This window comes from Fragaria vesca, linkage group LG5 (assembly GCF_000184155.1).
Source record: "Fragaria vesca subsp. vesca linkage group LG5, FraVesHawaii_1.0, whole genome shotgun sequence".
Lineage (NCBI taxonomy): Eukaryota > Viridiplantae > Streptophyta > Magnoliopsida > Rosales > Rosaceae > Fragaria > Fragaria vesca.
Window position 1 is genome coordinate 10,286,374 of NC_020495.1, and position 15,728 is coordinate 10,302,101.

A 15,728-nucleotide genomic window follows, 5' to 3' on the forward strand; every position below is an offset into this window, starting at 1 on the left:
TGAAGCAGTGCTAATGCACATGTTAATTAGGATTATGACAAGTTTTTGAAGTATTAAGGTACTGATATGATAATACAGTCTGATGGCTTATTTGACCATTAGAATTGTAAACAGGTTCTGTTTGAAGACATGGAAGTTGGAATTACGCAAATGTTAGCCTTGATTCACATAGCTGGAATGGATACAGCTTTCTGGATGAGTGGCTGATATGTTATGTTATTGGCTAACTCGGAGCTTTTCTTAGTTGTTCCAATATGTTATCGGCTTACTCGGATTTTTCTGAATTTAGCTGTAATGATCTCAAAGAGCTTAATGGATCCTGTGTTGTTGTCACCACTAGGTCATGTATCAAGACCATAATACATGAAGTATTAATATGAAGGGTTTCCCAGCTTCGATATCCTTGTACGTAGGAAGCAGAATATGGTTGCACATTGTATTGAGTGATCTTATAATTCGTTTTATGAAATGTAGTGCTTTGACATCTCATCAGTTTCAGTGACATAACTCGGTTTAAAACGACGAGCCTCTGAAATAACATACAATCTAAATGCATGATTTCATTCTTAATTTCTTAGTCTCAGAGAGCCAACACCACAAGATCATCAATCTACAGTCTAAAAATCGAGTTTATCCCAGTTTTTACATCAAATCATTCATATGAACATTAGGCTTGGATTCTGTCTAGTATGGTTGATATTTATGATGATGCGGTTGTAGCAACCTTGATGAAGACATCCTCCAAAGTAGTGTCAGTGAGTCCCCAAGCAAACACCCTGAATTGCCGTTTTGCAGCCTCCACAGATCGGAAGACACCGGCGATAGTGACCTCATTTCTGGGCAGCTCAAACTTCTGTGTCCCCGAGAGTTGGTATACCTTGTTGGCACTGGGTGATAGTGTCCGAACCATCTTCTCAACTTCTTTCTCATGATCCCCACTTGTGGTCATTGTGAAGATGTACGATCCTCCATATCTAGCCTTCAGCTGCAGTGAGGAGTAAAGGAGGGTAGGAAAATAAGTTGAGGTCTTGCAGTTCTACTATATTGTAGTTATGAACTATACAAGATGAACTTTTCGAGTTTGACTTACCTCTTTCGGATTTCCTATACACTGCAATTTGCCATCCACGAAAATTCCTAGTCGATCACAGAGGACCTCTGCCTCTTCCATGGAATGTGCTGAAGATCATATGCAAACAAGCATGCTTTGTGAGTGAAATAACTAAATAGGTAAAGATCATTCATTGCAATTCACACAGTGATAACTATATAAGACTCGAAGACAGGGAGGACATAACTGGTTAAAAGGATTGCTCGCTCCTGTTTTGCAGCCTTTACAACATGCCATAGATGGTTTCTTGAAGCTGGATCTAGTCCACTACTAGGCTCATCCATGTAGACAACCTGCACACGAAATTTCACAGTACACTTGGTGCAACAAGTACAGTATGTATCTAGTCTTCTAGGATAATACACACTAACAGTCACATAGTCAGAGATCAGAGTGATCAAACCTAAGAGATAGAGCAGGCGAGCAGCATGTTAAGACATACCTTCGGATCCCCTATTAGTGAAATTGCGACGCTAAGCCTCCTCTTCATACCTCCACTATATTTCCCAGCCTGTTTGTCAGCAAGTCCACCATTGAACAGATTAACACTCTTCAAAGACTCTTCCACAGCCTGATCAGCAATCAGAATCAGGTAAACAAACTAAGCTCAAGATTTGACAGTTAACACTTTACATTTTACAACGACTATATTTTTACTATGTAAGAATCGAGTTAGAATGTACAGGATCACTTACTTTTATTAAGGCAGAACCTTTGAGATTCTTAAGTCTGCCATAAAACAGCAAATGCTCCCTTCCAGTCAGGCTCTCCCATAGTAAGCTAAAAATATCCGAAAATCATGAAATTTGTTTCAAAATAAAAGAAACCTAAACCCACAAAAAAAAAAAAAAAATTTTTTAGGAGTGATTGTAGTTTCTAGGCTAGCTTACTCATGCTGTGGACAAACCCCCATGCTGGTATGTATTTTATCCATTTGTGTCCAAATGTCCATACCATGAACATATGCTGCACCGGAGCTTGGTCTAGTCAGACCAATCATCTGCATGTTGACAGAAAACAGAGGTTAAATGTAGTTTCTTGATTGAACTAGATAGCAATAACTAGTCATTGAACAACTTGAGATTTAGAGAGTACATGAATAACTGATATAGGAGTTTACCATGCTAATAAAAGAGGTCTTCCCTGCACCATTGGGACCAAGCATGCCAAAGCATTCCCCTCGCGTCAATGCAAGAGACAACCCTTTCACTGCAAACTTCTCAGGGTTTCCATCTCTTCCTGGATACACCTTTTTCAGGTCATGGCAAAGGATCGCGTGACTTGTACTATCTTGATCCAATAGCAGACTCTCAACCTTTTCCCTCTGCAAATTAATTGAGCAATTGTAAGGGGAAGCGATGTACAGCTATGCAACTATTCATTTTGATTCATAGTGAATGACAACAAAATTCAAATAAGTGACATTTACCTCTTGAGTAACATCAGGTTTGTCCATCTGAATAGAAACAGTAGATCCCTGCCCCTGTGCATTAGGTGTCCTAGTCCTAAGAGATGAGGGAAGTTTTTTCTTCTTTCCAAAGCAGCTTTGCAAGAAAAATAGAGGACCTTTTCCACTTACAGATGCTGTAACTTTATCCAAGTTATATGCAATAAAAATCAGCACAAACCACTCCATGAACATGATAATCAAGATTTCTCTCATCCCACTCTTGCTGTCTCTCAAATCTCCCCATCGCATCCCAACTGTCCCCACTGTGCCTGCTTCAGTGGCGAATTCTGCTAGCTCGTATAGGCCACGATACAGAGACAAGCCAGGATACAACTCAAGAACAATGATCCAGTATCCTACATATGCACAAGAATAGGTAGATATATAATTAAAAAAGTGCAGAAAAGAAAGCAGATTGACTGATTCAGTGACAAAACATTTTCATTAACTAGTATTTCCACTTACTAGGGAATGATGGATCTCTTAAAAAGACTTCAAAAAGTTCATTTCCTAAAAGCCCGGTTGCAAAGACCAGTATGTAACCTATAACTGTAATCATCCAAACAATTATATCAATGAAGAAGAAAGCCTACTTTCATATTAAGAAATTCACTGAATCAATACACTAAACATAAGGACACGATGATCAAACGGATCCAAACCTGTACAAGCCTTTAAGTTGGAGAACAATGCAGCTATCAGAAAGGACATCGCTATTTGCAAATTCATATAGAAGAAGTAGAAAACAAACTGGATGGTGTAGTCATTTAGTGTGAAAATCTTTAGCCCTGTAATAAGTAATCATCAACAAATGATTTAATCAAATTCAAACAAGTTAAGTGAAGTTAGACTAGCTAGAACAGCAGTACCTGTATGCATACCTATAAATGAGCCAGATATAACAAGACATAGCATGTACACCACAGATACTGTAAGAAAATAGGCATAGGTAATCATCCAATAGGGTCCATCACCAAGTCCATGCATTTTCATCATGATTCTGAGTTTTTGTTGTTTCTCATACACCAGAGACTTCATCACAACCTACGAGTCAAATTGGAAACTTAATACGAACTTAAGGGAAACTTTACTTAACATAAGTAGTTGTAAGCTTGAAGCTTATTAATATATATGGAGAAGCAGTGAATGCTCTTACAGGGAAGAGCAGTAAGATAATCCATGTATATAAGATTGGACCGATCATAGAGGCAAAATCTGGCAGCTGTACTGGGGTTTCATGCTTGGGCATTTCTTTGACAAAATCAAGCTGCATTTTTGTTCCATAACCTTTCAAGAACCGTAGGTAGGCACTAGAGGCCTGTGAATAATTTACATAGAATTCACAAATAAGTCGAAAATATATATACTAATTCCTAGCAGAACAGGGAAGTTCAACTCAAAAACCCAAAAAGCCAAAAGAATGGGCTTGTGTTTATACCAGATTCACTGCACGCGGAAGCCGCAGCAAAATAGAATCACTCCCAGTCAAGCTCATCAATGTAGCATCACTCTCATTCCCCTGGTCAGCATCAACTTCGAAATATTTCAAGCTTGAATTGTACCATAGGCTCACATTGAAATTATTCTTATCTGAGTTAGAGAAATCATAGGCTGCATTGCAAGAAAACACACTATGAGTGTCAGTAGTACTATTGCCCCTAAATGATACTATCACATATTGATATATTCATCACATCCAACAATTAGTAAGTTGAATGTTAGCAGTACCTCCAAGCACTTCATTAATCTTCCCCTCTGAATTCCCATTTCTGTATCCTTTATATAGCTCATTGTTTACCTCCGTAGAGGTATTGCGCCACAAAGGCAACCCTTCAACACATTCAACGGCTAGATTCGGTCGAAAACAGCATAGTTAGTTAAGGAAAGCTGTTTAGCATAATGCACTGAGCACAACAAAGCTGAAGAACTACTCTGTAAATCTTTTTAAACAGTCACGTACATATATTTTGCTGCAAATTTGCTTCTCGAATTGGAACAACAAATGAAGAATTTGGGGAGCAGTGGCGCTGCACATTAAAGATGATGGCCTCATCACGCTCAAACCCATCATAGTCACCAAACATATTCCCTTGAGGCGAGAAATCTGAACCCTTTACAATTAAAACATATTGCAACACAAGTCAATGATCCAACATATACGCACTATAATGAAAATAAGAAATATTGTCAAATAATCACCATGACATTATGAGCTATATATTCCATGCCATCACCAGAGGACTTAGGCAGGGGAGAATTCGACAACATATTCCCAGCCAGAGCTGTATAACAAATGCACATCAGAAAATCACTAATGAGGCAATTAACTACCAGACAAAACAAATCAATCAAATCATGTAATTATTTTGGTACATACTTTCACCTAAAGACTGATTATTCCCAGTAAGAAGTAGTGTTACTGGGCAGGAGTAGTGGCCTCCTTCCCTGCTCCTGCATGACTCATCCGGCAAGTCAGCTGGAAGAAAGTTACTTCTTACTGCACGGTAATCGGGGGATGGTAACACCAACAATGGAGCCCATTCTTGAGGGTGAGGTATGGCACAATTGTCTGATAGCTCGGATATGTTTGACGATCCACAATTGGTTGTTGGTAACTGTTTAACCTGTTTCTCCGCTTGGTTCTGTAAAGTTTGGAAGACAGCCAAAATGAAGATGAAGAAGCAAGGTATTAAAACCAGGGTGACATTGGAGCGGATGTTTCGTTTCTGCAAAATGAACGCACATATACTATGAACACATATCATCGAGGTAAAAAGATGAAGCAACAGTTCTAGATCATTGAACAGTGAAGGAAAATTGCTCCTCTAAATTAATTCCGTGTAGAAATTAAAATGTGAAAGAGAAAGTGTTCGACGAATTGATTCAAATAGACTTAAGAGACAAGTGAACAAGCAAGCAAAAGAAGCTTGACATACATATGTGAAAGGAAACGGAAAAAGAGTTAGACCTGATATGTTAAGCTCTTTCTGAGCAAGGCATTGGACTGAGTCCAGAAGCTTGCGGCGGAACGCTCCGGCGCCATTGATGTCCAAAAACCAGACTACTACTCCTCTATATATCTTGGCACCAAATAACCTCAAATTTAGTCTGTCAAAGAATTAAAGGATGAATAATTTGAAGCAACCTCTTTATATGAATGAGCAATATATATATACACACACTAACGATCCAAATCGGTTATAAATGGTGTGCTCGTCTTCGCTGCTATACTGCTATTCCGAATTCTTGCTTCTACGTTTCTATATGCTTTGGTACTTTGTCATGACTGTAACTGCTGAATGTTGTGAACTTCCCAAACTACCCTTTACGCGTTAAATAATTAATTTCACAGGAAATAATATCTACCAAGAGAATTTATGAAGCAATTAAAGAAATTTTCCTTACCAAGATTATGTATCTTTGTGTTTTTTCCAATAATTAAAGACGGATGATATTCTTACGATCTTATCAGGTGTTTGATGAGAATGAAGAAGGTGAATCAGGTGATTAATTAGATACTGCCATACAGGTATTGACAGCTAAAGCAAACCAATTAAGTTTAGATTTTAGAAAAATACTTCGAATCAAAATAGACCACCTAAAGCCAGAAGTTGAAAGAGCCGGCCAGTTTCTAACAATATATAAGGTCATTGTATCCATAGTTGGCTTTGTAACAATTTTAAGAAAAAGTTTATGTACATGGGTCATATCAGAGGATTTGCCACCCTTGATTCTTGAATCCATATTTGTAATCGTTGTGAATTGAGATACGAGATTATATCATTCCACCAAATCCAGCTACAAATTGGGTTTCAATCCAATCTCATCTAACAATACACATAATTAGTAAGAACTGGATTAATTATTTGTATTTGGCTACAAATTGTGTTTTGCTAGTTGTCATGTTGCTTTCTATCATAATTCTATATGTACGTGTAATTCATAAATCACCCTTTTAGCTTATATATCATTTCTCGCGAACTTAATTAGATCATGTATAGCCAATTTCTTAACCATGTAAGCACAACTAGAAATCATAATATTTGATGTGAACGCGTCGTTACAGTCTACTGAAGTTGTTAGTTCATTGACTTCCAATTTTTGTAATTTTTGTGCAAAGTCGAACTTTGGGACTTGCTGCCATGAGCATAATCAGAACCAGAAACTTTGACTATAATTAGAGTAGCCTATAATTCACGAATTTGAAAAGAGTGTTCATAAATCTCACGATGAGTCATGTATTGCAAATTACTTAGTATTTTACCCTTTAAATGGCAATTTAGATTTAATTAACCTGCCTAATTGATCCATTCATAAATGCACCCTCCATTATCACAAATCCTCTTTTACACTACCAAATCAAACAAACCCCGTTCCATATCTCTTTGCCATTACGGTGAATACAGAACAATCATAGAAAAGAATCACAAAAGGAAAGAAATACCCAAGAATATTCCTACTCACACAAGGGTAAATTCGTCATTCCACCACAAGAAACGAAACGCGCAAAACCGCGCTCTCTGTACGTAAATAACAGAGGAGAGTGAAGTCTGAAGACCATCTTCTTCTTCTTCATGATCGAGTCCATCTCTCACTGACTTGTCCAAGAAATCTCAATGAATTCACTCACCGGTTTTCCTCTACTGCTCGAACAATTTAAGGCTCTGTTCATCAAGAACCTCCTCCTCGCATGGCGGAACAAGACCGCCACCTTTCTCCAGCTCTTCTCTTCCCTCTTCTTCATCCTCCTCATCTTCTGCTTCCAGAAGGCCGACGACATTCAGACCAGGTCTTCCTCCGCCTACCAGAGCGTCACGGATCCTCAGCCGCTCGTTGCGCAGCCGATCCCGCCCTGCGAGGACAAGTTCTCTATCAAAAAGCCGTGTTATGATTTCGTGTGGAGTGGAGATCAGAGCTCTAGCAGGATTCGGAGCATTGTCAGTGCTATAATGGCTAACAATCCCAACAGGCCAATTCCCGCAAGCAAGGTATCACATGATTTCTTTTTCGTCAATGGAACATGTATTACAAAATTCAGGTTATGTGCTTATTTTGTCAGGGTAGTCAATTTGTTGTCTGTGAGAGATATAGACAACTGCATGTAATACTTTATTTTTTGTGTGCCGAAAATATGGAAGTGGAAGATATGTTATGATGATTCTCTTTGACAAAGAAATCAAATGAGTTCTTTTTATATTTTAGGCTTAATTTTTTTTTGTTCAGAGATTTGAGGTGTACATGACTCATGACTGTTTCAGGATTTGCTTCTGAAATCCATGAAACTCAAAATGTAGTGTGACATATCACATATATTTGAGGAAGTGTCTAGAGTGATCATGTAATGACTCTAATTATGCCTTTGGTTTGCATAGGTCAAATCGTTTAGAACCCCAGCTGAAGTGGATGAATGGCTGTATAACAATCCTTTGTACTGCCCAGGAGCTTTGCATTTTGTGGAAAGAAACGCCACTGTGATTAGCTATGGCCTGCAGACTAATTCTACTTCTGTTAAAAAACGAGGGCAAACTGAGAATCCCACATTCAAGTTTCAAATTCCACTTCAGATTGCTGCCGAGCGTGAGATAGCTAGGTCTCTAATTGGAGGTATCATGTGTAATTTGTTTCTCACAGTGCTGTGTTCTTTAAAGAAAGCTATACTTTCATGTTTTCGCTTGAATCGTAGCACTGGTATAAACTGTATAATGCTTTAATTTATTCAGATTCGAAACTTAGCTGGGTTGTTGCATTCAAGGAATTTGCACATCCTGCAATGATGAAGCCGCCTTCTGCAATGAATGACATAGGACCACGGTTTTTTTTCGCTGCTGCCATGTTTGGTTTTGTGTTTCAAATGACTTCCTTGGTCACAGAGAAAGAACTTAAGCTGCGGCAGGTAATCACTTTAACTTGATGTATGGTTCTCTGACTTCTCTCCATTAGTGGATTTAAGTGCTTCTTCTGTTTTGGTTGCAGGCGATGACAATGATGGGCCTTTATGATAGTGCATACTGGCTCTCTTGGCTCGCATGGGAGGGACTGATTACACTACTCTCATCTCTTTTCACAGTTCTCTTTGGAATGATTTTTCAGTTTAGTTTTTTCTTGCACAACAGCTTTGCAGTCGTATTCCTTGTCTTCTATCTTTTCCAACTCAATATGGTAGGCCTGTTTCTTGCTATTACTTTGTTTCTGTTCTTCCATTGATTCCCAATTAGTTAGTTTTGCTGATTTTGTTCTTTGGCAAAGCCTCAAACTATATGATAAGTTACTGACATGTATTCACCTTTCCATCGATTGATGATAGATTGGTTTTGCCTTTATGTTATCGGCCTTCATAAAAAAGTCATCTTCAACCACAACTGTCGGTTTCTCCATCTATACTGTTGGCTATGTAACCCAGGCAAGGCTCCAAAGTTCAAGATTCTTAAACTCTTTGTTACGAGTTTGTTTCTATTAAGTATTAACAGAATCTATTTCTCATAGCAGGTAGCTGCAGACAGCATCTACTCTAAAGAAGTCTCTAGGACTAAGCGAAACTTGTGGTCTCTATTCTCACCCAGTCTTCTTTCTCAAGCTCTATCTATACTCAATGAGGCAACATCCACATCTAAAAAGACTGGGATTAGCTGGAGTAGAACGGCAAACTGTAAACCAGGAGATGAAGATTGTGTTATGACAATTGTATGTAAACACATTAATTTTCATATTACCTATACATTTCTTTGATTCCTAACATATTCATTTCAACTTTGATAGAATGACATATATGTATGGCTGACGGCTACATTCTTCCTCTGGTTGGTATTGGCTATCTACTTCGATAATATCATCCCAAATGTATCTGGTGTGAGAAAATCAGTGTTTTACTTTTTGAAGCCAGGATACTGGACAGGGAAAAGTGGAAACAAAGTAGAAGGTAAAAATACTGAAATTCAGTTTCTGCTCAACTTTCCCTGCTGAGTTGTACTTGTGACTTGATGCTTTGTTCCTCTCTTTGTTTAGAGGGTGGCATTTGTAGTTGGATAGGTTCAATTCCACCACCTGAGCATATTACTCCAGATGATGAAGATGTCCTGGAAGAGGAGAACATTGTTAAAGAGCAAGCTAAGGAAGGCACAGTTGGTCCAAACCTTGCAGTTCAGATACGTGGCCTTGTAAAAACATATCCTGGCCAAAGACATGGTTGCTGTCGTTCCAAGAGGACTCCACCATACCATGCTCTCAAGGTACAGAACCTCTTTTGAATCAGAATGTGGATCTTTTATGAACCTATTGTTTGTGTCGAGGAAATCTTGTGAAATAGTCGAATTACATTATTCATTCAATGCATCTTCCTCCAGAGTTTTGTACCTAGACCATGAGATCCTCTAGCATAATGATGTTATGTATCTAATTTTGTTGCATACTAAAATTTTCAGTATATAATGCAGATGCACTGCATATGTTTGGCTTAGTAGTTTTTAGTATATGAATGTTGAATGATGTGATTGTCATTCATCACATAAATGCATAGGCAAATACCTTCTTTAAGTCAAAATTAATGCTGATGCAGTGCATATATATATATATATATGTTTCGGTAACCATATATTGCTTTGAACAATGTTCAGGGTTTATGGGTCAACTTTGCAAAGGATCAGTTGTTTTGTCTACTTGGACCCAATGGAGCTGGGAAAACCACAGCAATAAACTGTTTAACTGGCATTACACCAGTGACTGGAGGAGATGGTAATAGGACCTTTTTCCTTCTTTTTTTTTTTTTCAAATTCATCGATTGAAAACTTCTGGAACGATGTCTATACTGGAAATGATAAAATTGTAATCTGCCTTGAATAACAGCCTTGATCTATGGACATTCTGCCCGAAGTTCTGTTGGCATGGCAAACATTCAAAAAATGATTGGAGTTTGTCCACAGGTGTCCTTCTATCTCAATGCAAACGCAGTATTCTGTATACTTATATACACCTAATTTCATCGTTTGTACTATGTTGCAACTTGTATGAAATTGGTAATTAATTCAAACTTAAGTTTTCGTGTTTGTTATCTCTATTGGTAGTTTGATATTCTTTGGGATGCAATGTCCGGGCAAGAGCATCTCCACATCTTCGCTAGTATCAAAGGCCTACCTCCAGCATCAATAAAATTGGTATGTGCTACACTAATTTGAGCAGCAGGGTATTTGATAAACTTTTTCCCTTGAAATTGTAATGATGATGGTGGTTAAAATCTTTTTGTTCCATGCATGCTCATCTGCTTTGAGAAAGAATGACTATGTATAAGATGAATACTGCTTCTCAAATGTAGGCTACTATGAAGTCACTGGAAGAGGTGAAACTTACTGATGCAGCCAAAATGAGAGCTGGTAGTTACAGTGGAGGAATGAAGCGTCGCCTGAGTGTTGCAATAGCCCTCATTGGTGATCCGAAGTTAGTTATCCTAGATGAACCGGTAAGGACATTGCAACTTTTCCCTTTGGTTCATCTACTAGCTTTGTTTACGTAAATTGGTTTATGATCTGCAGACAACCGGTATGGATCCAATATCTAGAAGGCATGTATGGGACATCATAGAGGATGCAAAGAAGGGTCGCGCAATTGTCCTCACCACTCACTCAATGGAAGAAGCTGACATTTTAGGTGACAGAATAGGAATCATGGCAAAGGGTAGGCTGCGCTGTATTGGAACTTCAATCAGACTGAAGTCACGATTTGGGACTGGTTTTGTTGCTAATGTGAGATTCAAAGAAAGCACAAATGGACAAGGGCCTCCATCTCCAAATGAGGATGAAGTTGCAACGTCTCAGCATGAAGCTGTGAAGCAGTTGTTTAAATATGTAAGTTAAGTTTAAATAACTTGAACTTATTTTCAGGCACATATAAAATAACTTCTAACATGGAAGGAGTTTTCTTGCAGCGTTTGGATGTTTCACCAAAAGAAGAGACCAAAGCATATCTCACTTTTGTGATTCCTCATAATAGAGAGGAAATTTTGTCGGTACAGAACTATCACTAGTCCTCAACAAGTGAAATCTCACTCATGAAGTTGTGATTCTTACTGTTGATTCTGCTGGACTGATATGTGCCTGAATCCTCGTGCAGAATTTTTTCGCGGAACTGCAAGATCGAGAAGATGAATTTGGCATAGCAGACATCCAACTTGGACTTGCAACTCTTGAAGAAGTTTTCCTAAACATAGCAAGGCAAGCAGAGCTGGAGAGTGCCACAGCTGAGCGGAGAATGGTTACTCTCACATTAACATCTGGAGTCTTGGTTCAGGTAAACTCATGTCTTTCATTTGACTGATATCCTTACTCATTTCCGTGAGAAATTTCATTTTGGTTACTTACTCTTGGCAATGTGTTACATTGATTATGCAGATACCTATAGGAGCTAGGTTTGTTGGGATCCCAGGAACAGAGTCTCCTGAGAATCCAAATGGGCTAATGGTAGAAGTTTTCTGGGAGCAAGATGATTCTGGAGCACTCTGCATATCTGGTCACTCGTCTGAAACCCCAATACCTCCTAATATCGCAGTTGAACTACTACCAACTTCAACTTCGCGCCGAAATTCGCTTGGCCGATCCAAACCAGTGAATGGTATTCTTCTTGACTCTGACCAAATTACTCAATCTTTAGGACCAAATGGCCATAGGCAAAGGACCTGATACATTTCCTTGTAATTAACAACTAGTTGCCTGTGAGATTATGTTCCGCTCCGAGACCCAAAATTGGGTTTATCGTTGAGATTCTTTCTAGTTTCATCTGATGCAAATTTTTCACTAACAGGCAGTGACGTTTCATTTGATTTGGAAAGCATTCATGTTTCGGTGATTATCATCAACCCCTAAAAACCATAAAACGTATTGAGGACCAAAATTGGGTCATAGTTCAGAATCATGCTAGTCTCGTCTCAAGCAAATTTTCACTAACAAAACGCTGAGATCACGTAAGCCATGCAAATACCCTACACCCTAAAAAGATGCAAAGTTCTCACTAACAAAATGCTGAGATCTGGAAAGCCTATACATGCTAGCATATTTCAGTGATTATCAACAACCCTAAACCCTAAAGATTGTTATAGGGCCCAATTGGGCCATGCAATGGCAGCCCAGTACATTATTCAAAAAGTTGAACAAAGACTGTTCAACCACTCTGCGTTAAAGTCTTAAAAGAAATTACACTAATCAACATCTTGGATGGAGCAATTGACAAGGATTTTTCATTATGATAATAATTATTTATAGGCCCCAATTCACAAAGCAAAGGTTCGTGTAGGTATCAACTCGATTTAAAAATCTACAAGTCCTGATCTAGAGTAAAGATAGCTATCTCTATGCAAAAGATCTGAAACCACCACAGATTTTGATTCATCCAGACTACCCTAGAGATCTGATATTAGTTGAAGATCTTCAATCCCCATATACTTCATATGTGCATGAACACAGGGAGATCATATTGACAAAGAGAAGGGAAGGTTGACCTAGATCTGCAAACCAAGCAAAGCAAAAGCATCATACATGTAACAAACACGATAAGATAGATGAAATACAGAACAAGGATTTATAGAAACGCATGGTTCACAAACGGAGCTAAAAGATTCAGAGTAGCTAGAAAGCTTGATAGATATGCTGAAACTGAAATACTACTAGCTAGAGAGATAAGTAGATCTAGTTAAGAGACAGATAAGCCAAGGTGTAGAGCTCCCTTCAATCCAAAACATGATGCAACTCAGGTAATGCAGCTCCTGAGGTATGCAAGCCACAAGCCTATCATCTTTATCAAAAAACAGAGATAGAAGTGTGGAATTCATAGCTCAGCAGCTCAATCAACCTAGCAACATCTTCTATTGGACTTCAAGGAGCTCCACTCCATAACCCTAGCTAAAACCCTAACACCAGTTATTCACAACATCGAAACAGATCAAGAGAGAGAGAGTGAAACAGATCAAACCCTTGATGAAAGCTTTCAAACCCAACCTGGGTTTTCCACCAAAACCCTAGAGAAAGAACCAGAGCTAAAGAGCTACATAAACTAGGGTAAAACCTAGCTACCATTCAACCATACTGTAGAAGAGAACAATATTATATAAAAAAGGATTCTATCTATATCTACGGAAGCCAAGGATGAAGAGCAAGTTTGGCTTCTGGTTTGTTAGCGCTAAAAGCTGAGAATGATGGAGAGAGCTTGGTGGAGGGGGCAAAGTTATATAGTAGTTTTGGATAGCAAACAAGGAGTAATGGTGGGATGTGGATGGGTCGGCAAGGCAAGTATTGGGAACCGCCCCTCTCTCTTCTCTATAATTAAGATTCCCTGCGCATAATCACGTGCCTTGTTTATTTTCCTCACGATACTCGATGATTATGGACACCACCAATTTATCGTCCTTTTTTAAATTTGAATTCACCACCGGACTCCAGAACCGTTAAATACGAGATATCGTGAGAAGTTGAGATGGGGAAAATGGCGGGAGTGAAGGAGGAAAAAAGAGAAAAAAAGTTCGGTGATACACGTGGCGCGCGATGACGAAAAGACTTGGGGTGAATGAATGGTAGTTGTTGAATTCTTCGATTAGACAAAAGCGACGTTGATGTGACATCACAGCTCAGCCTGGTGGGACCGACCACGCTATTGGCGATATGCGCACTTTAGTTCGGCCATGTGTTATTCTTTCGGTGGTGAGCAGCGCTCGTGCTAACGTGCGCACCGGGTTCGTATTAGCCGCGGGATATCAGACTTGACATTATCCGGTAAGATGCGGCCACGTAGCCCTAATGATGATGAGGGATGGGACCTCAAAATCTAGGGTAGATCTCCGGCTGTTTGCTTTTGTAGCTATCCTCTTGGGCTCTCTTGCCTTTTTGCTTCTTTTGGGGTTTTGGAAATATGTGATGGGCCATTCCACATGACAATTCTGAGCCACGGTGCTATTGATGAACTGGGCCAAGGCCCATACCGCAGTCCAACTGAGGCCCTTCAAAGTTGTATTATGTAACATAATACAACTTTGAAGATATTGATTGTTTGGCATAAATCGACATTAGCATTACTCAAGTCTTGCATTAAGTAGATTAAGTTCCTAAGTAAAATGTGTATTGTAATCAACTAAAACATAGATACGAGCCAATAATGTCCTCAAGTTCTTTTTAACGTTGTAAAGTTTCTTGAACATGATTTCTTACCTAGTTGCTGAATGCTGACCCTGTGAACTTGCTCGTTAATCTTAAAAGAGAAAAACACAAAATAAATCAAGGCCCGAGAAATGTTGTAACGTTGGGCTCTAAAACGATGTAAACCCAAAGTGAAACTGGGCCGCTGGTTACGTGTTCACACTTGACACAAATATGATAATCACTGAAGCAGATGCCGCATACCACTTTTCTTTCCTCAAGCCGAAACCATCACACACACATACAAATTGCACACCACCATCTGTAAGCTAATAGTAGATTCCAGAACACCCAGTGCTCACCTCTCTCGCTCCATTCGCTTCGCTGTAATCTTCGTCCTCATCAAAACCCTAGCTCTCCGTACACACGCTTCCTCAATCTCTTAGCCATGGGTAAGCTTCTACTCGCTTCTTCGCTTTTTCTTTCTCTCAATTATAATTTCTCTTAATTTCATTTGTATCTGTGTGTGTGTAACTCCGGTAGATCTATATTTGGTTGAAGACGATCATCCATTGATTGTATTAGCTCCGATTTGAATTGCCACGGCTTAATTCGTCTGCGCGTTATCGAATATTTTTTTATTAATTTCATCTATTTTTACTAGGAGTTTGCCTTAGTTTCACTAGGTCAATTATGATTTACTAGAATTAGTGTTCACTGTTTGGTTTCGGTAGCCGAAAAATTAGTATGAAAAATCGAGTATGATGTTTACTGCACAGTATCTCTACTTTGGCTGTTTATGTGATAATTTACCTTATTTACTTATCTGTCGTGTGAACAATAACTGATATTAAGACTATTGAACTCTTCTGATACGCCTTATGAGTGAAATTCGGGGATTTGGTTACGGTGAATTCGAGAATTGATTTTTTTTGTTTTACATGTATGAACCTTTGTAAATGATAGATATTGAGGAGGAAATCCGGTCGCTGCAGCTGGATTCAGCAGGTAATTCTGAGAGGATTGGATTTTGTTTGTCAATGTTTAGTATGTGACGGCT

At 38.8% G+C, this 15,728-nt stretch overlaps 3 protein-coding genes across 3 annotated transcripts in view; 2 read left to right on the forward strand and 1 right to left on the reverse strand.

Moving 5' to 3' along the window:
- Positions 1-633: 633 nt before the first annotated feature.
- LOC101297062 (ABC transporter A family member 8-like) lies at positions 634-5,604 on the reverse strand. Its single transcript, XM_004301215.1, has 18 exons — positions 5,530-5,604; positions 4,939-5,287; positions 4,761-4,843; positions 4,522-4,672; positions 4,290-4,409; positions 4,000-4,172; positions 3,718-3,879; positions 3,443-3,605; positions 3,224-3,349; positions 3,027-3,110; positions 2,541-2,917; positions 2,232-2,435; positions 2,002-2,111; positions 1,807-1,891; positions 1,554-1,682; positions 1,299-1,404; positions 1,091-1,179; positions 634-985 (listed from the first exon to the last, which is right to left on the reverse strand). The coding sequence occupies exons 1-18, from the start codon at positions 5,602-5,604 to the stop codon at positions 701-703; spliced, it is 2,871 nt and encodes a 956-aa protein (XP_004301263.1). The 3' UTR covers positions 634-700.
- Positions 5,605-7,177: 1,573 nt separating this feature from the next.
- LOC101314278 (ABC transporter A family member 2-like) lies at positions 7,178-12,366 on the forward strand. Its single transcript, XM_004299504.1, has 16 exons — positions 7,178-7,549; positions 7,934-8,165; positions 8,282-8,454; positions 8,535-8,720; positions 8,866-8,952; positions 9,048-9,242; positions 9,318-9,477; positions 9,564-9,787; positions 10,172-10,289; positions 10,401-10,477; positions 10,619-10,708; positions 10,867-11,010; positions 11,084-11,395; positions 11,476-11,556; positions 11,661-11,837; positions 11,939-12,366. The coding sequence occupies exons 1-16, from the start codon at positions 7,178-7,180 to the stop codon at positions 12,224-12,226; spliced, it is 2,916 nt and encodes a 971-aa protein (XP_004299552.1). The 3' UTR covers positions 12,227-12,366.
- Positions 12,367-14,926: 2,560 nt separating this feature from the next.
- LOC101314564 (eukaryotic peptide chain release factor GTP-binding subunit ERF3B-like) overlaps positions 14,927-15,728 on the forward strand; it is a 7,252-nt gene continuing 6,450 nt past the window's right edge. The window contains exons 1-2 of the mRNA XM_004299505.1: positions 14,927-15,120; positions 15,635-15,676. Of these exons, the coding sequence (XP_004299553.1) occupies positions 15,117-15,120; positions 15,635-15,676 (46 nt within the window). The 5' untranslated portion in view covers positions 14,927-15,116. The remainder of the gene's footprint in view (positions 15,121-15,634; positions 15,677-15,728) is intronic.